The sequence below is a fragment of the Lissotriton helveticus genome, chromosome 5_1 (genome assembly GCF_964261635.1).
Source record: "Lissotriton helveticus chromosome 5_1, aLisHel1.1, whole genome shotgun sequence".
Classification (NCBI taxonomy): Eukaryota; Metazoa; Chordata; class Amphibia; order Caudata; family Salamandridae; genus Lissotriton; species Lissotriton helveticus.
The window spans coordinates 1,096,943,179-1,096,967,789 of NC_136065.1; the positions used below are offsets into that span (position 1 = coordinate 1,096,943,179).

A 24,611-nucleotide genomic window follows, 5' to 3' on the forward strand; every position below is an offset into this window, starting at 1 on the left:
ATAAAGATCTCAAGCTATTGGAACATATCCATGATGTAGGGAATAGCAGTAAAGGAGATCTGATCTTTGAGGGTGATATCATTTACTTTTCTAGCCTGACCCCAAATACCAGATTAAATGATGGAAAAAAGGGGATCTAAATGGTATGCTCCAGGCAGCCAAACTAAACTGAGAGGTATCTGAAAATACTGGGAGTATTTTTCTTTGATCTGAGAAAAGCAGGTGCTCCAGTTCTGGTGGGGAAGGAAGAAGGGCAGAACTGGCACTGGTGCTAGTTAACATATTACTTGTGCGCAGTTGACTGCATCTGGCCGAGATGTAAGATGTGCACTGAGCCCCCGGTCATGTTATAATTCTTTTATTACTTTACAGGTTTGGAAAAATGCATGAATAGAACACACACAGTTGGCAGGAGAATGTCCCTTGTAAATTGGACATTTCAACCTCTGTCGATTTGAACAGTGGAGATCAAGGAGGCTTAGCCATCTATAGATAAGTGTTATATACATGGCAAATAAGTTCTTCCTCCTAGTCTTCCATTTGTATTTAAAGAAACCTAGGGAGCGGCTTCTCCGAAAAGATTTGGTGCTCATTCCACCAAAAGTGGGGCAGCTTACCAAGGACATATCCTAATGGAGGTAGGACAGCCAGCTGTTTGTCTGATTCTGCAAATCCTGTATTCATATGCTTCATTTGGGAGGTGTTGCCTTGTTAGGTCAGGTGCTTATTTACAAGATATTTGCTTCACCGTTTGTATATTACATCAATTTTGTGCCTATTCCACAATTATCTAGCATGTCCATGTTTGGAAACAGGAAAGTCTTTTGTGATCGTAGAAAGTGGCATTGATGACTAGAATGAAGGAGTAAAATATAATTTACATTATGTAAATGCAACCCCATGCCCTGCCAGTGAAATCACAAATCGGTGACTACAACCAGTGAAGTCAGGGTGAAAACCACTCATAAATTGGCGAACATTAAAGCAGAATTTTTGAAGAAAGAAAGTTCATCTGAGACCTGCCAGAGCCAGAAACAACCTGCTGACCACTGGAGTATTGGGTGGAAATGATGCAGCTGGGATGCTAAAATGACCTGCTCGGCCCTTAGTACTGGTGTGGTAGGATTTCAATAGCCATCCCATTCCACACTTCCTTAATATCTTTCCAGGCAGTTGATTTATGGATTTATGTTGAGAGAACCTTGAATTGTCTTTGCAGCATTTACAAACAACCATTGTGTTTATTCCAAAAGTGGCCTTCATGTAACTGTTGCTTTTTTCATTCACAATTGATGATTTATAGATCATTGGTTGTCAAAATTATTTTTAAAGCGCTACATATCCATATTTATTGATTTGAACTTTTATTTTCATTGTAATATCTAGGCCCAGAATAAAGAGACTGGCATCTTGGCAGCAGCAAAGGTGATTGATACCAAGTCTGAGGATGAACTCGAGGATTATATGGTGGAGATAGATATTCTTGCTTCCTGTGATCACACAAATATCGTAAAACTTCTCGATGCTTTTTATTATGAAAACAATCTTTGGGTAAGTGTCGTCGTTTATGTTTTTTTCTTACCTTATGCTAAGCTATGCTTATACTATGTATGACAAGCTAAGTTTTAGTGGAATGCATTTAATTTGTGTTATATTTTTGCATTTCTCCCTCTCCCTTAATAGCTTCTCATTGCAAGATTCTCTTAGAGCTCGCTTTGAACAGAAATATTCTTTTAACTGTCCAGACACTTAAGTCATTCATTTATGGATGAGACCTGCTTGTTTTGCTGTTGCATTTACTTATCCTACGTAGCTTTCCTCCTTTCAGTTTACTTTAACAAATAGACTTCCAGATCCATCAGTGTGGATCCCAGACACATGCCCCCAGTTGGCCAACTCGGCTAGCTATCATTTGTGCTGGCAAACTCAGCAGATTTCATTACTGAGCACAGCTTTAAAATGGGCTTAGGCTGTGTGGTTTCTCAAAATATTGACACTTGCCAATAAGCCCAGGAAGAATGAAGATTGCTGCAGCATGGTAACATGAATTCCATGTTTAATTGTAGTTACTCATATTTTTCTAGTCTAGTTTTTGAAAGTGTTTATTTACATCAACATTGTAGAGTTATTGTATATGGTTGAACAATTTACGCACATCACATCTAAGATACACAGTCTACAACTTCATGGCGTGCCGTTCACCACCTCAGGCCTCACATCCCATTTGTATATTCTACAACCTCGCAGATAAGTTAGTACAAACATCATAATTGTAACAGTCCCTGCTACTCTCCCTAGTAGTTGTATTAGTTTCTGCAACTCCCCCTAGTAGTTGTATTACAGTTTCTAAAGCTCTTCCTGCCAAGGTTCCCCAAGTTACACCTCTGGGTTCTAGGTTTTCTCTTGTCCCATAAATTCTTATAAGTTGAGCCCATATATACAAATCGTGTAAAACTTTATCGTCCTTCCTGACTTCCCGGCTTCTGAGCTCCTCAGCTAAAGCCCAATCCAGTGGGATATTTCATGGGGCTAGAGGTTTCTGGTTTTGTCATCTAATCTCTATACGTCATCTGGTCAAATCTCGGGCTAGGAGAGCAAACCTATGTTGGATTTACTTGTTTTTTCACATAGGGATAATCTCCAGGAGACACTGCTGCACAGTGCTGTATAGGCTCACCCCTGTGATGTTTTTCAACATGGTTATTATCCCACCTCAGTAATGTTGTAGCTGTGTGCACAGCTATGTCACATGTAGGACTGCAGCTTCCGTTGCTCCCCACCTAAAGTAAGCACCGGCATACGTCTGGCCATCATTGGTTTATCCTGTCAATCTTGTATTAGGAGTTTGCAAGACTATGTGCTGATATTGGCCAATTTCCAACAACCCTGTCATTGTGGCAGGTGTGTCCGGATTTCTCGGGAACCCAACCATAACCCCCTCGCAGTTCAAGCCAACTTTGCATATTGCAAAAATTGTCTCGGTCTAACTTCAAATGCTTTTAGAACCTCCTCAAATGTGTAAACCCTTCACCAGACTACAAAACCCAAAGGAAGCTGCATCCCTCACCTCTCCAATTTGCCATTGAAGTGTCTGTAGGAATATCACAAAATAGCCACAGCTATCATATTTCCAGGTCTCTGGCAAAAGGGGCATGACGCACAATTATTTTAACCACAGTTTACCATACCTTTGCTGTTTGATGCACTACATGTGGTGTTTGTTCTGAAGCACCTCCTCCCTGCATAAGGATTGTCGGTACCAACCTCCACCAAGTGATATGCAGAGTAATCTTTTCTCCCAGTTATCAGTCTCTTTACTCCATTTGGCAGCATGCTGCTACTGTGCTGCCATGTAGTACAATTCTAGGTCTGGGAAACCTAGGCCAGCTTCTCGTCTATCTTTATTTAGTGTTACCAGCTGTACCCCACTTCTTTTCCCTGCCCTAATCAGCAATATGAGGAGGGAGTCCAACTCTTTACATGTGGACTGTTACAGGGCACAGGCATTCTGTAGAGTAGATAGGCTATGGGAAATCGTACCACCATAGAAATCAGTATTCTACCAGTTATGTCGATATGGAGAAGAATAATGCACCTCTACACCACTAAGCCATGGTGTCCCGATATGCTTTTGAAACGAAAGCCAGGGCCTGATCCTAATGGAATGTAGGGCATTCATATGTTCCGATAAAGACTTGCATATCTTTAATAACAGGACAAGCGTCACCCAAACACTGTGGTCAAACCCAGAAAACCTGGAGCAAGAATCAACTGCAACTATGATCAGTTTAAAGACAGTATCCGAAATAAGAGTGGTCCAAATAAATGCAGCCGAAAGGCATGTTTGAAATCAACAGGTAGTCTGCGGTGGACGTTTCACATCGTAGAATCTTCATTGACAGCCATAAACTTTGATTAATTCTGTGCTGTCTGCGCGCACCCTGCAACACCTTCCTCAATATGTATTGAAGAATGTGTTCCAGAGTCCGCGCAGGCAGCACTGAATTATTCAAGGTTTATGACTTCAATTAAAATTCTTACGATGCAGTACTGGGGCTAAGGTGTTTAACTTTTCCTTTTGTGACTGTCTCTAAGGCTGGCACGGGAGTAACAACAATGATGCCCTTCCCTTGTGCGATTTATATGCAATCGACTCGTTTTGTCCCCTTCTTTTTTGTCCTCCTATTACATTGGATAAGCAAGCACCCTCCTGATCCATCTGCTCCTAGTGCTTATATCGAGATCCTTTTTTAGTCAAAGTCTGAGCCGAGTCACCACCCGGCGTCATACATCTAAAACTGACCAAGAAGTATAATCATTGGACATCTTGGTCTTCCATCAAATTCCAACAAATTCCAGAATGACCCAGATTCAGCCTTACTCTTATTCCAATTAATCATATTGTCCAATTCCCTCAGTGTCTCACGGAGTTCGACCACTCCTGCCAAGTTGGGGGTAGAGGTAGGCACTACACTTTACATATCCCCCTCCTTGCCAGAAGAATAACATCTAATATCAACAGGCTTTGAATTTTCATTGTGCCTCCAGAGCCTGATCCTCGCTGTACTATTCCAAACAGGATCATAAACATGTACCACTTCCAGTCCCAGGACGTCAGAAATTGTCTTTTCCACAGTCCTCCAAAAGTCTTCGAGAGCGGGACAGCTAAAAAACGTGTGGGTATCTTCCTCCTCTCAGGCTCCACACCGCTTACATTTAAATTCCCCGTCTCCTCTTATCGTGGCCAGCGTCACTAGGATCCAGTTGGTTCTATGTAAGGTGAAGGAGTGGATTCTCCTTAATGCAGCGCATTTAATCACAAAATAAAGCATACTTATTATATACTTGCCATTACTCTTCCAACTCCGCACTTGGCAAGTATCCTTTCCAGACCAGATATGGGGTTCTCATGCTTTCTTCCGCGGCAGCCACCATATGTCCATATCAGCATGATACCCCCTTCGTTCTTGGTTTCCGATCCTGAAAATCTTTTTCCATAGAGTTTAACTTGGCATCAATCCACTCCTGATTTTTGAGCCAAGCAGATATCTCGTAGAATATAAACCAGGAAAGCGCTCCATTAGTCCATTCCTTCCAAGTGTCCCAAGAGAGGGCCTTGGCCCCTTCCACCACCTGGCCCCAATACAATATTTCGGCCTCCCTCAGGGATCTTTCCAGACTATCCAGAAAACCTTCCGAAGTCCCAGGCGAGTCCCACACTGGTGACCACTTACTTATAGTATGGTATCCCCAAGAGAGACCGAACCCCGTACCACATTTTCACTTCTGCCTTCACTCACTTCAGCTGCACTTTCTTGAATTTGGGAGCCCCAAACTTAGATATGAAGCCAACCTCGGGTAAATCATTTAGCATTGTGCTATGCATTAGGCCCACCAATGAACTATCGGGGCAGAGCATAAGCATCTGCTATTCTTCAGTTGATATGCCCAGCAGTGCAGTTGGAAATCCAGACGCCCTAGTCCCCCACACCCTGGTCTCCTTCGCTTTTTCTAAGAGAGTCTGACCACCTTATTGGCCCAAATAAGAGATGTAATTCTCCCCTGTATTCTCATAAGAGGGATCTTTTGACTAAGGCCTTCCCTCAGGTGACCTCATCAAAACGTACATCATGATCCCTTTAAGATGAACCCAGGGAGTAAGCGGCTCAGGAAGAGCCAAGTTAATTTTCGGTCATACGTAGCTGTAGAGAAACCCTGGGGGCATCCTTGAAGGCATCCTTGAAGGAAAAGTCTCTGCAGGTCCAAGATCTCGAATTCGAAATGATTTCCAACATCTCTCTGGCCACTGAAGCTAGACAATGGTAGCTAGGTAAGCGTATGGAGGACCTTAGCAGAATGGGGATGGTGGTGCAGGTAAGGTTTCCAGCAATCCTAAAGGTCACGTGGGCTAATAAAATGTGCCATTTTCTGGTCCTGGAATTGTGGATAACTTTATAACCCAGAATGAGACCGTGGGCAAGTAAGTGGTGTACATATTATTGCTATCCTAGGGTGAAACCAAAGTATTTTAAATGGTTCCTGTGGGTGCCAGCTCGAATTGGCATAGAATGGCAGGAGTGGGAGGGTTCCCTGGGGGGCTGCACATGAGGGTCAGAGCATAGGGAGAAAATGAAAATAATGTCCTCATATGTTAGATAGAGCCACAATTATTGGGGGAATTTGGTCAAGGATTATAGGGGGAAGAGATTTTCTGGCAGGGGTGAACCTCTTTCATTTTTGTGTTGGAATGTGAATGGGCGCGGGTTAGAAGAAGACCGTGCCTAGTGTTTCAATATCTGAGAGATAGCACGACTCAAGTTAACTTACTGTAGGAGACTTGTTTACTGTGGTTGGAGTGCATGAATCTCTTACAAAGCAAGGGCGGGTGGAGACAGTAGTCACTACAGACCAGCAGCACAGCACAAAGGCGGTTAGTCATTCTGATTAGGTGAATGCTGGGTGGAAGTAGTGATATCCAAGGCCGATGAGGAGGAGAGATGGATAGTAGCAGAAATTAAGGTCCGGCAAAGTTTATATACTTTAGCTCGATACTATGGTTCAAATGTGGATGATGTCTCATCATTAACCACACTTCTTTCTACATTGTTAGAGTTTGAAGCCCCTATCATTTTAGATGGTGAATGTAATATCCTACTGAACAACAACTTGGATAGTTCTTCAGTTCAAACGCAAATCATCTTGCCAAAGGTGAGGGCTTAACTATTATCAACGTTAGAAAATCTAAACCTCTGTGATGTGTGGCACAGGTTACGGGGGAAATGCAGGAATACTCCTTTTATAGCAAGAAGAGTGGCCTTTACTCGAGGACTGACTATTTCTTTTTAGATGTGGGGCGAGGAGAAAGAATTATGGATATTGAGTATCTCCCTATCCAAATATGCGATCACACAGATTTACTATCAACACTACGATTGCCAGCAAGTCTGATGTTAAAAAGGTGGACTATAAGTAGAATATTATTCTTTAAGCTGTGAATTATGCATGAGATAGAGGAAGGCACAGGAGACTTCAGATGGAATATGGCTTCTGCCCCCATTCACCTGGTATGGGATGCATTTAAGGCCTGGTTAAGGGGGGTCCCTGAAGAGCTCTTCTATTCAGTGGGTTAGGAGAGAAAGGATGCAGGTGTCACAGATGGAAGAGAAGATTGTCATGGCAGAAACTGAACTGAAATCAACTTATGTTCTGGGGAGACTAGAAAGAGCCTGGAAGAGAAGCTGGAGGATCTGCAACTGAAGTTGGAGGAGAAAGCACAACAACATTGGGAGGCAAGTAAGCTGACGGAATATGACCAGGTTGAGATCTGCGGGAAGCTGCTGGCATGGAATGCTAGGATTGATAAAAAACTAAATTGTATTTGGAAAATCGGTTATTAAGAGGAGGATAGCCTGGTGGAGGACTCGGAAGGGACTGAATGGGTGTTTCATAGGTTCTTTTGGGACTTTTATATGGAGAAATACTTGAGGTGGATGAGGGGGAGATGGATAACTGGCTACTGGATAAGCATCTACTGTAACTTACTCCTGAACAGCAGCAATCCTTGAGTGGTAAAATTCAGAGAATTACATTTTGACAGCATTTAAAAAACTAAAATGAGGAAAAGCAGCAGGATCTCAAACGAGTTTTATATTCTGTTGCCAGAGGAAGTGATCCTGGTCTGTCCTTTTATTATGAAATGCCATGCTATTGAGGGGCTCCCCTTTACCATAGTCCTGGGGCGAGGCAGTTATCTCGCTAATTTTAAAACCGGGCAAGAACCCCATGCAGGGTCTATCGTATCGACAAATATCACTGCTGAATTGCGACTAGAAGGGTTTCTTACCTGGAAGGCAGATGAGACTTCACACACACTTTAATAGGCTAAATAGGTCTCACTACAACTCAGTGAGTCCCCCTGGTAATAGTAACTCTTGATGCGGCGAAAGCATTTGACCGTGTCAATTGGAAGTTTTTGGCAGATACATTAAAGGGGTTGGAAATTGGAGATGAGATCAAGAATGTACTGAGCAAGATTTATAGTGCACTGCGGGTCCTGGTGCCAATTAATGGCAGTCTTACCTCCCCAGTTAACATAAGCAAGGGGACCAGACAGGGTTGTCCCTTGTCTCCTATCCTCTTTGATTTATACATCGAACCCCTGGCGCAAAGTTTAAGGATAAACAGTGAAGTAGGGCCAGTCAGGGTGGGAACCTTTTCCAGAAAGATAACTTTATACGCTGACAATCTGATGTTGTATACCTCAAACACAGAAGATGCCGTACCGTGTCTGATGTTTAACAAGAAAGGGTGTGGCTCCATTCAGTAAGGCTGAGCACTTAATCAGTCAATAGCAATAGAAATGCCAATACTCATATGTTTAGTTAAATTAATTCAACCAAGGGTATAAGAACCATGAAACAATACACCCGTAAGCTCATTAGTAGCATTTATTTCAATGGCGTAATTTCTTTTCCATTTTTTCAAAAAGGGAACACGTGAGAAATGTGATGCACAACACATAATAAATAAATGAACTGTGAATAGAATTCATTACCTAAGCAAACAATTAATCAACTTACATTCACAAACTTCCAAACTCATTCACTCAAAATCACACCATACACATTCACCCCACTTACTACAAAAGGAAGTGTTTCACATAGAAAACACTTAAAAAGCCAAACACCGATAAGATTCACTAACAAGGGGATTTTTTGTAAATGTTCGCTGTACAATATTTACACTGATATACACAATAATGAAAAATTTTCATTAATCAGGCACAACCCTAACAAACTTAATTAACAAAACCACTTTTTGGCAGAAGAACGTGGTCTACGCGTTCCCTTTAATCCTGGGATTCTCTTCAGGACCAAAAACACTTTAACACATAAACAGAATAAACAGTGTGACTATTGCCTATTCAAACCTAAAAAAGCGCTCACAACTCGTATGCCACCTTAGCGCCTTCTTACCTATTATTAAAAAAGCATCAGGTCTATTTACAGAAGTATCGATGTATGGAAACGCTGTGGTATAATAAGAGAACAAAGGGAAAGGAGAAAAAGGGAGAGAGGACAGAGACACATGAGTTTGCCTAAACATGAACAGATCATTGAGTCCTCTGGCTCATTCCAAATGTTATGTTCACTTACATAGTGAATGTCCACTCTGGTGATTCGTCAATACCGCCCTCAATGTTCAGAAAAGTTAAGGAATGACGATGTCCTGTAGGTAAAAATAAGCCTATGTCATATGTTTGACTACCTTTAAAACAACGAATCCCTTAACACATCTCCCCGAATTCTTCACAGTGTCCGCATCCCTCATGTGCCATCCGGCACTCAAAAAGATCCTGCTTCTTATAATCCTTTCCGAAGACTCTTTAAACCGGTAACCGTCTCAGCCAAGTTATAAACTGTTGATGAAAAATATTCCATCAAAAGCCTGTTCATTCATCTCCTTATCTCAGTCATGCCATAGCCGTAACCACTCGAAGATTCCCTTCCCGAGAAAAACGGGGTTCCCAAACGCTCGTGCGTAAATACAACCAATCGTCCCCGCCGTTTCTGGGTAATGTAGTTTATGGATTCCGTTAGCTGATCGTTGATTCAAAAGCGGCCAGAGTCCATATTCCGAAAAATCTCGTGGCAGTTTTTAGTTATGAATCATGTTTTTTGATACAATGTTTCATAAAAACGATGCCCTTTAACACGATTAAGTCAAATAAAATACAATACAACCAGGTCCCCTAACCCCGTGTATGGTCAAATTTCTTGTGTATTCTGGGGGTTGGAGTTTTTTCCCGGCAATAGGCTCCATCAAACTCTTGTGTTAGAGAAAAGAAAACGGAATATCAAGAAAATTGGACGATTCAAAAATGTAATACCCAGCAATAGATCTTATATCCTACGGACTTGGCCATATTTAGAATGAAAAAAACGTGAGTCCCCATATTATGGAGCTCCAGCCTTTTGTCCTAAAAACAACATTCCATGAATGATCAATGGGCGGGGCTGGTGTTTATGGTCAAGGCGATGTTTGGTGGTTCAATCCTGAGAAAATTATTTGTCAAATTATGGTATTAGAAATGCTAGGCATGCCCCTACTTCAAAAAAGGACAAGTAAACAGATGCCTTGAATATCCAGGGGTATTTATAAACAAAGATGCCTCTGGCACCATCAATCACACTCTTTTTTGTTGCCTCAATAGTCTTTTATTGACTCTGGGCTTTAAGTGTATCTTTTTTTTTCTATTTGATTTTTTACATATTTGGGATTCTCCTTTGTTTCAAAAATGTATATTCTCTTCTCCTTTTTTGTTGAAGAACATATATATACACACACTAAATATTGATTTATACAACATATATACAACTAGATCATTTATACATGACTGTATAAATGATAAGGCTCATAATGAATTCATCAAAACATATACATAGACTGGAGGCAGCGGCAATCCCTGGTCTCCCTCCTTCTGGCCCCCTTCCTTTGGTCCCCCTCCCACCCCTTCCCACTCTAAGACCCTTGGAATTATGCTCAATCACCACTTGACACTTCACACCCACATTAGTTCAGTTGTTTCCTCCTGTTTTTTTACTTTACGTATCATCAGGAAAGTATCCCGGTTCTTCTCCCCCTCAACACTTAAACTGATTGTTATGGCCATGGTCCTATCTAAGATCGATTACGGGAACATCATTTACAATGGTGCCCCCGCTTATGCACTTCAACGTCTCCAGACAGTGCAGAACCAGGCAGCTCGCCTGGTGCATGGCCTACCGAAATACCATCACTCCTCCCCCCTTCTCATTGCCCTTCATTGGCTACCGATCAAACAAAGAGCCCTTTTCAAACTTGGCTGCCTCACTGTCAGGTGCCCCACAAGTCTTACCTTTGCTTGTGACGCAATTCCGCAGAGACGACAAGAGCACCCGTCCCTGTACCCACCTGACCCTCGTGGAAGGAAATACCCAGCAGGGATGAGATGGACGCAGGGATGGGAGCCAGGGTGTACGGCTAAATAATAGCGTGGAGCTGGTGGGTGTCCCGGTGTCCCCTATGAACCAAGAAAGAGTCAGATCAGAAGGGGTCAGAACAGAAAAAGAACCACCCCACACTTGCACACACAGACCTAGTCGCTCTCTAAGGACTCACCAAGCTTCCGGGAATCCGGTTCACAGACAGGTACAGCTCCGGAGTTCAAAAGGCTCAGGTAAGGCGCTCCTGCGCGTTTCTCCCAAGTCCAAACCAAAATGAAGCGCTCCTGCGCAGTGGCAAAAGTACTGATTCAAAACAGGAACTCAAATGCTCCGGCACGTGTCTCCGGTAATCGTGCTTAGTCCAGCAACACAAGTCTGTTTCCCTAGTAGCGCTCCTGCGCAGTGGGAAATCGAAAAGTAACAAGACCCAAAAACAAACACTCCTGGCAATGTTGAAAAACACCCTCAAGACGCTCCTGCGCGTCAAGGGTAAAAGAAACACTCACAGGTACTCCCTGTATCCCCCAGGAGGAACTACTAACTAGCGTGATGCAAGAACCGCGCTCCAGCGCGAGTGGCTGCCTTAACAGCTGAGCAGCGCTCCAGCGCGAGTAGCTGCCTTAACAGCTGAGCAGCGCTCCAGCGCGAGTAGCTGCCTTAACAGCTGAGCAGCGCTCCAGTGCGAGTAGCTGCCTTTACAGCTGAGCAGCGCTCCAGCGCGGCTCGACTTCAGAGAGAGACTGGCAGGTCTCGGCAAAAGGCGAAGGCAGTCCGCCTCACAGGAGCCTCCAGCACGGAATCCAAAGCACAGAGCCGGCGGGAAACGCGATGTTTAAGCGTTTCCCCCGGAAGTGCTTCTGTGCTCCCAGGTCACTGCCCGGGACTGGACCGGGGACTCAACTTCCGGCCGGAAGTGAGTCTCCGGCGTTCTATGTGTGCAATGCGGGGATGGCCGGCCGCGGTATTGTAGCGGACCGTGACATTCACTTTTCAAGCCCGGGCGGGCACCGCCCCTGCGTTCATTAATTCCGCCATCATCAATTACTGTCCTGCTAGAGACCTACGTTCCTCTGCCAAGTTTTTGCTCGTCATCCCCCGGTTCAAGAAAAAACGATCCGGTGGCCAGAAATTTTCGGTACTCGCACCTACTTTCTGGAACTCCCTTCCCCCCCTCTAAGATCCTCCCCCTCCTACTTGGAGTTTCGCAAGGCTCTTAAGACCTTTCTGTTCCAGCAAGCTTTCAGCCCATAGCCCCCGATGCTTCCCCACTGCTCTGAAATCCTATAGCGCCAAGAAACTGCTCAGTGAATGTGCGCTCTATAAATAACTAAAAATTCAAATTCAAATGTAATCATATTTACACATTTTGTATCCTATTGGACCTACTAATATTTTCACAAACACTAGGGCAAGTAAGTCCTTTTTTCCTTAGTGTCGTCTAATTTTGTAGAGTCCTATATAGGGTTGGATATCTATTTACAATTGTTGATTTAGTGGAGAGTCGATAGTCTGTTCCACTGTATAGATAGCCAAACATGAAAGTTTGTCCTTTATTGGCTATTGTATTCCAAACCACTATTGATGCCAGCGGGTTTCGACCTTTTCCAGTTAGGACAAAAAGTAATTTCCTGTAAGGTCTTCTTCAAGGCTGACCACTGTAGTAGTAGTAGGACACCTCTATACCTATGAATGCAATAGAATTGCTTTTAGTGTATGTTTAATCTTGTCATAATTATCTAACTATTGAACAACCCTTTTGTCCTTTTCACGTACCTATTGTTCTCCGCACGCGGATTCGCGGTGTGCGAGTTGTTTCCTTAGTTGTCATTCAGCCTGTTCAGGCTATCCCATAACCTTTTTGGGTCCAAATTGTTTTTGCACGCTCCTGCTCCTAGTGATGCAAAGAAGGACGAGTTTGTGCTGTATAGCTATTTTTTGGCTCTAGTGTTTATCTGATATCCGATAGCCATTTTGGGCTTCAACCTTGAAAATAAAGTTACCATCTGCATTAGTAAGTCCGTGCAAAGTTACATGCGCATGGACAACAGATCTGCAGTTGTCTGCAATGGGCACAGGCTGTGCCTGCGCCATGATGTAAACAGCAATGAAAACAGAGCAGCCACAAATATGGGTAATCCTTTAAAAAGAATTCCAATCTTAAAAAACCAACAGTTAAATTAGGTGTTTTCTAAAATACTGTGGATAATTAATCCTCAACACCATGGACGTCTCTAATGGTAGCACTAGTCAGGAGACCTCTCAAATAAGTACCAGACCAACGTTGGTAGCGCCATGTTGCAGGAATTCTGTTTGGAAACAGAACTGTGGCTGGCATCGCAGGACGCCAGAGTGTAGGGACTAAGTCCCCATACAACTTCAGTACCTATGGGCCCAAATCTGACTAGCTCATAGTGCCCTTCCTGCCCACCTAACCTTCATAGAGTAACATGTGAGTTTGCAACCTAGAACACAATACTCTAGTCACAAAAGGAACCATGGAACCGATCATCACCTTTCGCTTCTCACTCGTGCATGTCCATAATAAACAAAAGAAAGATACGAGGAACGTTCACAATATTTACTGAAACTATTGTGCTCTATTAGCAACTGTGCTGTGATTGGAAAACATATACAACTGAGCAAAGTAATGAGCAAACTATATACGATGAAAAGTCCTATTATGGCAAATTATATATTTGTCTAAGCCTAGCCTCTCTACGTGAGTGTAAGAATATATCAGTGATCTCTGGGATTCGAACTGGACCCCATACCTGTTTTTGTGTAGTTAGGTGATCTGCATTGTTAGTGTATCGCAAGTGTAAACTCAGTTTATGCAAGGCTGGGGAACCCGTTTCATAACCTGTCCCTCTGCAAGAATCTTACTCTCCGTTTTCCAAAAAGCAAGCCTGGGATTATATGATAAAAAGTGCTGTGTTGGAAAACAGCAGCTGTGCCTTTGTGTTGCTAAACGTTAGGAGATGTTGCTGACTGATCATAGCAAAACGTGGCACCATGTTGTTCGACCCTGTACGAAATGTTCAGACTGAATCCCAAGAAGAAGAACTGAATAATAATACGTACTGCATATTTCTAAAATAATATCATGGCACAAAATAAACGTGTTGTGTGGCTGCGCAAAGCAAGAGTGGCCTAAAACTTGCAGTTAGGCTAAAATAAGGGAAAACCAAGTGGGACCTAAAGGGAACTTACTACAGTATATTACTCAAAAGTCTGCAAAAACGTTAATCAGAAATACGAATAATCAGTAATCACTTAGAATTTTGAACTCCAGTGAAGTATTGACTGTGCCCTAATTACGTTTCAACAAGGCTCAACCTGCAAGAACTGCTAGGCTATCTCTCATATTCCTTCTCTCCTTGCCTCTTGCAATAGCTCACTGACATGTCTTCTGTGTCATGATTGGAGCACCCTCTCATAACACTCCTACTTGTAAGTCACACCTCATCCAACACTCTTCCAAGCATCTGTAACAGAGGTAGTGAATACTTAATCTTCCACCACGAGGAGTGCCACGTAAGGGAAAAGAAATTGCTGTGTAAATGCCTCTCCAATACAACAATCCACTGCTCTTGTAATTCAGATTGCCACGACATGGACAAGGCTCCCCTATGCGGCCCTAATCTCTGACAATCTACTTTTGTAGCACTTCTGTTAGTTTCTTCACCCAAAAGCCTCACTGATGCATCTGAGTGCTTTTAACTTCAGAGGTTAGCTCTCTTAAGTATGTGATCCTTGGGGAAGTTTAAGAGAGTCTCTTCTGCGAAAGGGGATGGTTGACTAGGGCAGTCAACTCTACCAGATGCATCTGTCTCCTGGTGTAGTAATACCTATTTGGACTCTTTAGTAATAATTATTTGGACACTTGGATCCACTTCATATCACTCAGGGTGCTGTCTCCTCTCTAGCGCTGAAAGGCGTAAACATAGGATCTTTAAAAGAATGTATCTGCTATTTCCACATTTCGCCTGCCCAAACGACTTTGTTTAGATTTTCTGTTGTGAACAGTTTTTTTAAGGGGCTGCAGAATAAGTAGTTGTGATTTCCATTAGTGAATTCTCCAGTGCGGTTTGAATTTGGTTCTTATGTATCTCCCCTGCCCTCTGAGGGTTTTGGCTTGAAAGTTTTCTGCTAGCAGTTGCTTTTGCTAGAAAAGTTGAGGAGCTAGAGTTGGGTCGAAGAGTCTGGCATTATTGGCCTCCCACTAATTTTACTATATTGTCCATGGATTACGTGACTCTAGGTTAACTGCATGATAGTCTCTGAATTCTATCTGACCTACGTAACACTCTTACCATCCTTCCTTCCAACTCCTCATCCTACTAAGGAAGGACTCTGAGGTCAGAAATAATTAAGAGTTTTATGGTGCTTCTTTGTATATGAGCATGTTAAGATAATTAAGTGTACATTTTTGGTTAAGATTAAAATAACAAGTCTATTCCCTCTATTGAACATTGCACTTAAAATGTGTCTAAGATAACTGTCGATTTCTGTTTTCAAAACAGATCCTCATTGAGTTCTGTGCTGGTGGAGCAGTTGATGCTGTAATGTTGGGTAAGTTATTTTTCATGCATGGTTTTAGGAATATAGAAGGATGATACTTTTTGTAGTAGCATGCAATCTGAGGATGTACAACTGTTGAAAGAACCAAAATGATTTCCATGTGAGATAGGGCTATATTTTAGTGCTTACTGATAGGCACTAGAATCATTGAATCATCTGACCTAGCAATAAAATGTGTTTGTTTACACAACCGAATAGGCATTCTTTGTCTACAGAATGACCAGAACTTTCTTAAACAAAATAAGATCAAGCCCTGGAAATAGAACTACTATTGGGCAGCTAGCATAGACACAAACAAAAGTTTGCAACAACCGCCCCTGCCACTCCCCCCAAAAATATATGGTATCGCTTTTTTTCTCTTCCACACCTTCTCAGTAATCATGTTAACGTTACAAAGGCTTTCAAATGTGTGTCGCGACACTTAGCTATTTTGTATGAGCAGCTGATGCGCCTGGCCACATAAACAAGACCTCAAATTAATTACCTCATCAAGCTGGCTTATCTGTTGCATGAAAAACTTTTTAAGAAGCCATGCGTCTTCTGTCCCATCAAGAATATGACTGTAAAGAAAACAAGATATTGGAAGAGTGCAACCAAGTAGCATAATGGGATGCTATAGTGTCAATGAAAAGGAAGCTGGAGGGAGCCACAACTGTGGACTCAAATGTTCATGCTTTGATCGACTCCCATTTCACTTAATCAATATCTATATTTAAAGCATCCAGTAAATACCACAGGGCAATTCTTGCCTTCTCTAGGGTGCTTGTACATAAAAACTAATACCACAGCTTATGTAAAGTTTTTTTTTTTTTAAATTACTCTTTATTGATTAAGCCTTTTCATGTTACAGTTTTCTATTCAGGGTATGCTTCAATTAGATTTGATACACGTCGTACATATGTGGAAGACACCAAAATCACTTAATCCAATGAGCACAGTGTACAGTAAAATACAACAATAACCGATTGATTTCCTTCCCACACCTGGGGCCGCATTATACCTGCGATGCATTTTCTTTCATTGCACTGGGCGCACTTTTTAAAAGGTGTGTTCAGGGCAGTGAAGGAAAATGCGCCGTATTATGATGAATGTGCTGCCCTCAGGACAGCCGCGAAAACACGCTGTCCTGGAGGCAGGGTATTCATGTGAAAAAAGAGAGGCTGCTGTGGAGCTGCTCGGTCTTTTCACAGCGCAGGCAGAAACCCGCCAGAACTCTTTAAAGGGATTAGAGATCCACCTGCAGGCATGTGCAGTCAGTGACTGCACCCTCCTGCGAGGGATTGTCTGGGGGTCCATAGTACCCCCGTTACCCCCTCCAGAGGGCTGCTCTCAGGCTACGCACTGACAGTGAGCCTCCTGAGAGCTTCTTTGCCTTTGCGCCTGTGTCTGTAATGCGGCGTGGGTGCAGAGGCAAAGGGAGTCCCTCATTTGCAGGGGCACGCCCCTATGCAAATGAGGGAAAGCCCCCTGAAGATAGCTCTGGTGATTTTGTGTACACTAGACCTATCGGTATTACAGAAGGGACGTCTGCGGTCCCTTCTATAATACCAAAGTCCCCCGGGGGGGACGCAAAGTGGGCGCAAACGCCCTTTGCGCCCCTGGGGCACTTTGTGTAATACGGCCCCTAGAGTGGTCATCAGTATACTCATCATCATGCACCTAGCAATACTCAGCATAATCTGCAGTTTAACATTCCATTTTCTATTCACTGCAACTGTGTCTGCCTGTACTGTGACGTAGCTACCATCCTACTCTATTACGGTCCATTCCATTCTCATGTTGTACATATTATTTCCTGCAACATTCGAGCTTTTTATTAGCCCACTGACTGGTAAACCCTCAGAGAACCTCTGAAGATTTTCTGTTTTTTGAGGTGCTGTGTTGTAAGAAGCTTAATTCATAAGCTCAAAGGCCAGCGTAAGGAAATCCATATGGCAACATAAGAGTGTTGGTGGTGATATTGCATGTGATCAAGTTGATGCGTTCAATTTTGGCGAAAGAATAAATGATTAATATTGACATGACTCTGTGTACTGTTATTGTCAATTAGCATTTGTTTTATTCTTCAAAACTAATTGAGAAGAAACATATTTTTCAAAAACATATATTTACCTAAAAATATGTATTAAAATAATTGAACAATTATAAATGTAAGGATAACATTCTTATAAACGTAAAACATACAGTTCATAATATCATATTGCAACTCCCCTTATATCGTAAAAAGTTATTTTTTTTAAAGTTTTTTTTATTGAAAGAAACAGACATACAATAACAACAAAATTTCACAAGGCAAAAAATATATACAGTACATCGCCGTAGGTCCATGAGGGAGGAGCTCAAAACGAATCAACACATGACAATCGATGAGATCAGGGGTAGGGGCGGGTGAGGGGACAAACAGCAAATGTATCAGGGATAGTAAGTGAACGTAAGGCTAGGGGGACACAGATACATCGGTAGACAAATCGTGAGGGGGAGTGCAGATATTACCCCGATATGCATTCCATTTGGACCAGATACGACCCCATTGCCTGGGACGTCCCCGGGATAGGTATACAGTCTTCTCTCGAACCATGCACCAATCCATGTTCTCCTTCCAGGCTGACAGGGTAGGTGGTCTATGTGAGCCCCAAAGCTGAGCAATGTCCCTTTTAGCGACCATGTTACCAAGGGCCGCCCACCTAGTTTGTGCGGAATTGTAGTCATTAGGCTCCCAAACATTGAGCAGACAACGCCTGGCCTCGGGCAGCAGGGACACACCCGTAACATTCCTCATGACATCATGCACTCTGGCCCAGAATCGTACCATCTCCGGGCATTCCCACAATATGTGGAGAAAGGTGCCAGTCATACCACAGCCACGCTTGCACGACCCATCCACGGAGAATCCCATACGTACCAAACAAGGCCCCGTGACATATACTCTGTGCAGTATCTTCAATTGGACAAATCGCAGTCGGGCAGGGATAGCGACCTCTTTAGGCGATGACAAAGCAGACTGCCAGTCCTCGTCATCTAGCTCCAAGCCGTCAGAGCATCATGCGTCTCTAAGGCGAATCAGTAGGTCTGCTCTGTTATTAATAAGCTTATTATAAATTAAGGAGATCGTACTGTCGGGTACATGTCCATCAAGGATGCGGTCCTCCAACGGAGAGGATTCAGGAATATCGGTGCCCACTGGGAACACCGACAACAAAGCATGACGGACCTGAGCGTACCGGAAGAACTCAGCGCCGCCCAGGTCATACTCCAGACGCAGTGCGTCGAAGGATTTGACCGTCCCCTTCGACCACAAGTCACCAACCTTGCTTATGCCAATCATGTCCCATTTACCAAACCCTTTCATCCGCCACAGAGAACCCAAACATTCCGAATCGTACAGGGGGGTGGCTTGGGTAAATCTACCACTCCAGCCCAAGGCCGCAGTCGCATCCCGCCACACTCTCACAGCAATCTTAGTGGGACCGGTCAGTGCTCCACGGCGAACACCAGAGTACAGTGCTCTACTGAAGGACCCTCCCGGAAGGATAAGTCTATCCATGGAAAAAGCCGGGGCAGGGCCCGGCGCGTTGGTCGCATGGTTGATTGCGCTGAGCTGGGACGCCCAGTAATAACGTCTGATGTCTGGGAGGGCTATGCCACCATCAAACCATGGAAGCGTGAGCTTGGAGAGAGCGATACGAGCACGTCCATCCCAGACAAGTTGCCTCTGCAAATTTTCCACTTCACGGAAGTAGCGGGAGGGAATAGGGTCGGAGGAGTTCTGTAGCGCGTACAGGAAACGAGGCAGAGACATCATCTTAAAGAGCGCCGCCCTGCCAAGGGGCGACAGTGGCAACCTACGCCAGCGAGCCACATCAAGTTTAAGTCGCTGGAGAGGGGGCAACAGATTAAGATTATAGCGCATAACGGGATCCAAGGAAATATAAATCCCCAAGTACTTAAAACCGGTGCTCGCCACCTGGATTGGAAATCTACGCGGCAGCGGAGGAAGATCTCCTGCCAAAACGTAGACGCAGGATTTAGCCCAATTGATAACGAGACCGGCGCTCTTGCCGAAGGAAGCAAGCACGTTGAAAAGCACGTTGAGGGATTTCCGCGGCGACGTAAGATATAGGAGGATATCGTCTGCGTACAAGGAGACGCGATCCTCGAAATCAGGGGACCATCCAATGCCCCGCATGGACGGTTTCCAACGGAGCCATGCCGCCAACGGTTCAAGAGCGAGAGCAAAGAGCAACGGAGACAACGGACAGCCCTGCCGGGTACCCCGCCCAAGCTCAAAGACGCTAGAGACTCGCCCATTAACCACTACCTGGGCCAGGGGAGTCTCATAAAGGAGCTTTACCCAGGCAATGAAGCCCGGCCCAAACCTGAATTTCGAGAGGGCCGCCCACAGGTAGGGCCATTCGATCGTGTCGAAGGCCATGGTAGCGTCGAGAGAAACCAAAATGGCTGGTTCAGTAAGCGCCCCAACTCTCGCGAGAACTCCATGGAGTCTACGCAGGTTTAATGCAGTGTTGCGGTGCGGGATAAAGCCGGACTGATCCGGATGGATCAGGTCTCCGATCACAGTGACCAATCTGTTAGCCAGTGTCTTCGCCAATATATTGGGTTCGGCGTTGAGCAAAGAGATAGGCCTGTAAGAGGCACAGCGGTCCCGAGGCTTACCCTCTTTAGGAATAACAACAATGGTGGCAAGCCGTTGGTCAAGCGGAAGGGAGCCCGATTCCCGGGCCTCTAGAAACATGTCCCTTAAATGAGGCGCCATTTTGTCGGGCCGTAGCTTGTATAGCTCGATAGGCAAACCATTGGGGCCTAGCGCCTTACCCGAACGAAGGGAGCGGATCGCCACTGCGATCTCATCCACAGTGAACGGGGAATCCAAGAGGTCCCTGTCTATATCAGAAAGGCGAGGCAAAGCGATATTCCGCAACAATAAATGAGAGTCTTCCTCGTCCCGATCACAGACCGAGGTATACACTGTCTCAAAGTGGTCCGCGAAGCACTGAACGATCTCAACAGGGTCCGTGACACACCTACCATCAAGCCTCTCCAACACTGGTACAACACGATTCACTCTCTCCGTCTTATCCAACCAAGCCAACAACTTGCCCGCTTTATCACCAACGTCATACAATCGCCCCTGCTGCTCCCTGTACATCACTTTCACTGCATCCGTAACAAGAGCCTTGTAGTCCGCCTGTTTCAAAGCAAGGGTGTGCAACTTTAAGCTAGATACACCAAGACTGAGAACATCCTCCAAGGCAGCAATCTCAGATTCCACCCCCACCACCTCCTCTGTAGCAGCCTTCTTCGCAGCAGCAATCAGGGATAAGGACTGCCCACGGACCACAGTTTTAAAGGCCTCCCACAACGAGACAGACCCCACATTTTCGTCAAAGTAATTCTCGATGGCTTTAACAAGGCCGGAACGAATCAGGGGGTCACGAAGATACCACGGGTTAATCGGAGCTACTCTGCCCTCGGTCCCCACACCAACCTCAAAGCGGAGCCACAATGGGAAATGATCTGAGATTCCCCTAGGAAGCAAACGAAGTTCCCTGATAGCAGTGGACTGAACTGCGGGCAGTAAAAAATAGTCAAGCCTAGACAAACTACCATGAGCCCCAGAGTGGAAAGTGTATTGTAACTGCGTGGGGTGCAGCAACCTCCAGGCATCGACAAGCCCAAAGGTCTCTAACAAGTCGCTAAGCCACATGTGCGCCGTAGGCAGGTCTCTAGGTGGATGTCGGTCCAAAGCGCCAGAGACAACAGAGTTAAAGTCTCCCCCCATGATCAGGAGCCCTTCAGGAAGAGCCAAAAGGACACCACACAAGTCAGCGAAGGTTAAGGTCTGTAGGCCAGGGGGGACATAAACCGAAAGTATGGACAAGGTCTTCCCCTCCCACCTCCCCGTGAGCACGGCGTAGCGCCCCCTATCATCAAGCTTGATCTCGTCAACAGCAAAAGGGAGGGAGGACCGAAGAAGGATGCCAGCCCCCCTAGACCCAGAAGTAAACCCTGCGTGGGCCACTAGGCGGTAGCCACGTCGGTTTAGAGCCTGACAAGCGTTACCTATTAAATGGGTCTCTTGCAAGAGGACTATATCAGGGGAGTGCCGCCTAAGGTACCCCAAAACAATACCCCGTTTAATCCTATCTCCCAAACCATTGACGTTCCAGAATAAAAGTCTCAACTCACCGCCCCCCATCCCCCATGCGTGAAAGGAGCAAGACCCACATAGGACACAACAATCAATACGATGCCTTGTGAAGAAACAAAAACACACAAACACCCGCCCTCCACCCCCAAACTCACCCATGACAAACCCTGCACCCCTGCATAAGACTAAGAAGCCACCCCAACTTGCAGTGTGCCTGTCGCCCCATAGTTAAACTAAGCTACGCTAAGAACCCAGGAGGAGGAAGAGTCCCCGTTTACCCCCCGCCACCCTCGGGCAGATCAAGGTCCAATAAGTCCCAAGGACAAACTCAGCTGATACAGTAGACAAAAGTCCAGAAGATGGGGTCCACCGACGAGGTCATCACTCGGCCGCACCTCCATCAGCGCAGCCGGGGTGTCCGGAACGATCCCGACTCTCAGGCAGTGTATCAAGCCAGTCACTGACATCACCAGGGCGGTCAAAAAAGAAAGTACGTTCCCGGTACACAATCCTCAGCCTGGTAGGAAACAGAAGGGAGTATTTCAAGCCCAAGTCCCGTAACCGCCTCTTGACACCTTGAAATCCAAGTCTCTGCTTCTGGACAAGTGGCGAAAAGTCAGGGTAGAAAGAAATGGAGGCATTCTCAAATTTCACCGGTCCTTTGTCCCGGGAAGCTTGCAGCACTGCGTCCCGATCACGAAAGTGGAACAGCCGCGCGATGATCGGCCTCGGAGGGGCACCTAGCTTAGCCTTCCCGCCGGGAACACGATGAGCACGTTGCACCGCAAAGAATTTAGTAAGTCCCGCGGGGGCCAAGTGGTTGGATATCAGGTCTTCAACCAGGAGATCGACCCCGTCGGTCTCGGAATCCTCCGGAACACCAATAAGGCGTACATTGTTGCGGCGGGCCCTATTTTCGTAATCCTCAAGACGGCGCGCCATGAGGTCGTGCGAGGACCGAAGGTCGCCAAGTTCCGCTTGGGCATCCGAGACATCGGTGACCAAACTAGAGGTCTTCAAGCTCAACGATTCCACTCTTTCGTTAGTTTTCGAAAGGTCCGCTCTAATCAGCGTGATGTCGATGGCCACTGTGTCGATTTTAGTCACCAGGGCTTCATATTGTTGTCCCATAGAGGCCTGCATGGCGGCAATGGCTCCCATAACATCCTTCAATGACGGATCCGAGGCCTCTGGGAAGAGGGTCTTAGAAGTGTCCGAGACACGGCTAACAGCGCCGGGCGCTCCATTGACATGTGCGTAGTGATCCATGGTGTTGGTCTGCTGTTGACCGCCCCGTACAAGCGCCTTAGTCTTCCGCTTCTCGAGAGGCTGGCCAGTGGCCATCTTGGAAAAGGGACCCCGAAGCGGTCCCTGCGACCTAGTGAAAATGGCCGGGTGGAAATGTCCGAAGAATCAATAAGACCAAGTCCAGACACCGCGGACAAAAGTAGACAGAGCCGTGGGCAGGCGGCCAGGGATCCCCACGCAAAAGAGAGAGCAACGGGCCAGTCGTGAAGAAGAAGAAGCCGTGCCCCTGCCAGTCGAGCCAGGAAACCAAAACCGAAACTCAGGAGGGGCCGACCCTGCAGGGACCCTTGTGGCCGTTGTTGATCAACTGCTCCACGGCCCGTTCCAAATCCGAACCCCCGGTCCGCCACAGGGTGGGCCTCAGAAAGCAGAAACGGAGTAAAAGTAGACCCCGAAGTCCAATTTCGATTTTTCAAAGAGTTCGATGATCAGCAAGGATTAGCGAACAAAAGCCCGTCGATGAAATCAGGATGTAGCCAGGATAATCATGAGGGGCGGCACGGGTCCGGGAAGCACTGTGCTCACGCGACCATCTTGGATGCCCGCGTAGCTCCTCCTCCCGTAAAAAGTTTTTGGAAAAAACCCACCCTACTAAAAAAAGCTTTTTGACTTGTCCAACCCAGTCTCCAAACCCCAGGCAGACTCTGGAAAAAGATCTGTCTTAGGTAGTGTTTAATTTGTAACAAAATGGGCGCAGGTGGCCAACGATCTGCTCAGAAGCCCGTAGCCAGCACTATTAAATGTCAACGCACTTAATACCAAGGCTGCATAGTTTGGAATCCACCTCATGCATCTATGATTGACTACCAGACACCCCTTGACACTTTTGTTTACATGTATGGGGCTTCGTCCCGCCTCTCTGTCATAAATGGAGGCTAGCCATTGGAACAGAGATGCGTCACTCATTCCCCGAGCAGATTCGTGGGCGTTCCCGCGATTTTTACTCATCCCGCCCCCTTGCTATCGTCATGAGGCGGTGGGCGGTGTTTTTTTTTTTAAAGCATTGTTTTGGCCATTTTGGAAGTGTCGTTTGTAGGGGTAGGTTGCGCGATGTCCCTCTGTCCGTTCCCGCCCCCCCCCCTCCCGTGTCCGTGAGCCCGTTCCTGCCTGCCCTCGTCTTTGCAGCTATCCTTCGGGCACCTCTTCCCTGCTGCCCGCTGCTGGCACCTCTTATTCCACTCCGCAAATGCAACTCTCCCCCTGCCCCTCGTCTGTTGCCCTCGTCACAGCTTCCTTCCCCCTCCGTGCGTGATCTTGGCATGTGATGGAAGCGTTTCTCTTTTGTCTTTCAAATTCTGGTGTTATTGGCAGAGACACTTCCCATCAGTGAGGTGAGAGCAGGGCCTGGGATCCTTGTCGAGCCCACCCCCATCTGAGGGAGCCCCCCCACCCCCACCTGATGGAGCCCCCCCTCCCCATTTGATGGACCGCCCCCCTCCACACCGCCCCGCCCTCTGTTCAATTACAGACTCGCCCTTCCCCCTTTTCAGGGTGGACGGGGTCTCAGCCCCTGCGCCGTCCCTGCTCTGCAGACATGGTGTGAAGATAGCGCCTCGGCTCTTGTATCC

At 45.7% G+C, this 24,611-nt stretch overlaps 1 protein-coding gene across 2 annotated transcripts in view; it reads left to right on the forward strand.

Moving 5' to 3' along the window:
* Window positions 1-24,611, forward strand: part of SLK (STE20 like kinase) — a 357,857-nt gene that overhangs the window by 94,616 nt on the left and 238,630 nt on the right. For both annotated transcript variants that reach the window (XM_078643720.1, XM_078643721.1), the window contains exons 2-3: window positions 1,387-1,551; window positions 15,509-15,557. In XM_078643720.1, coding sequence (XP_078499846.1) covers window positions 1,387-1,551; window positions 15,509-15,557 — 214 coding nt within the window. The remainder of the gene's footprint in view (window positions 1-1,386; window positions 1,552-15,508; window positions 15,558-24,611) is intronic.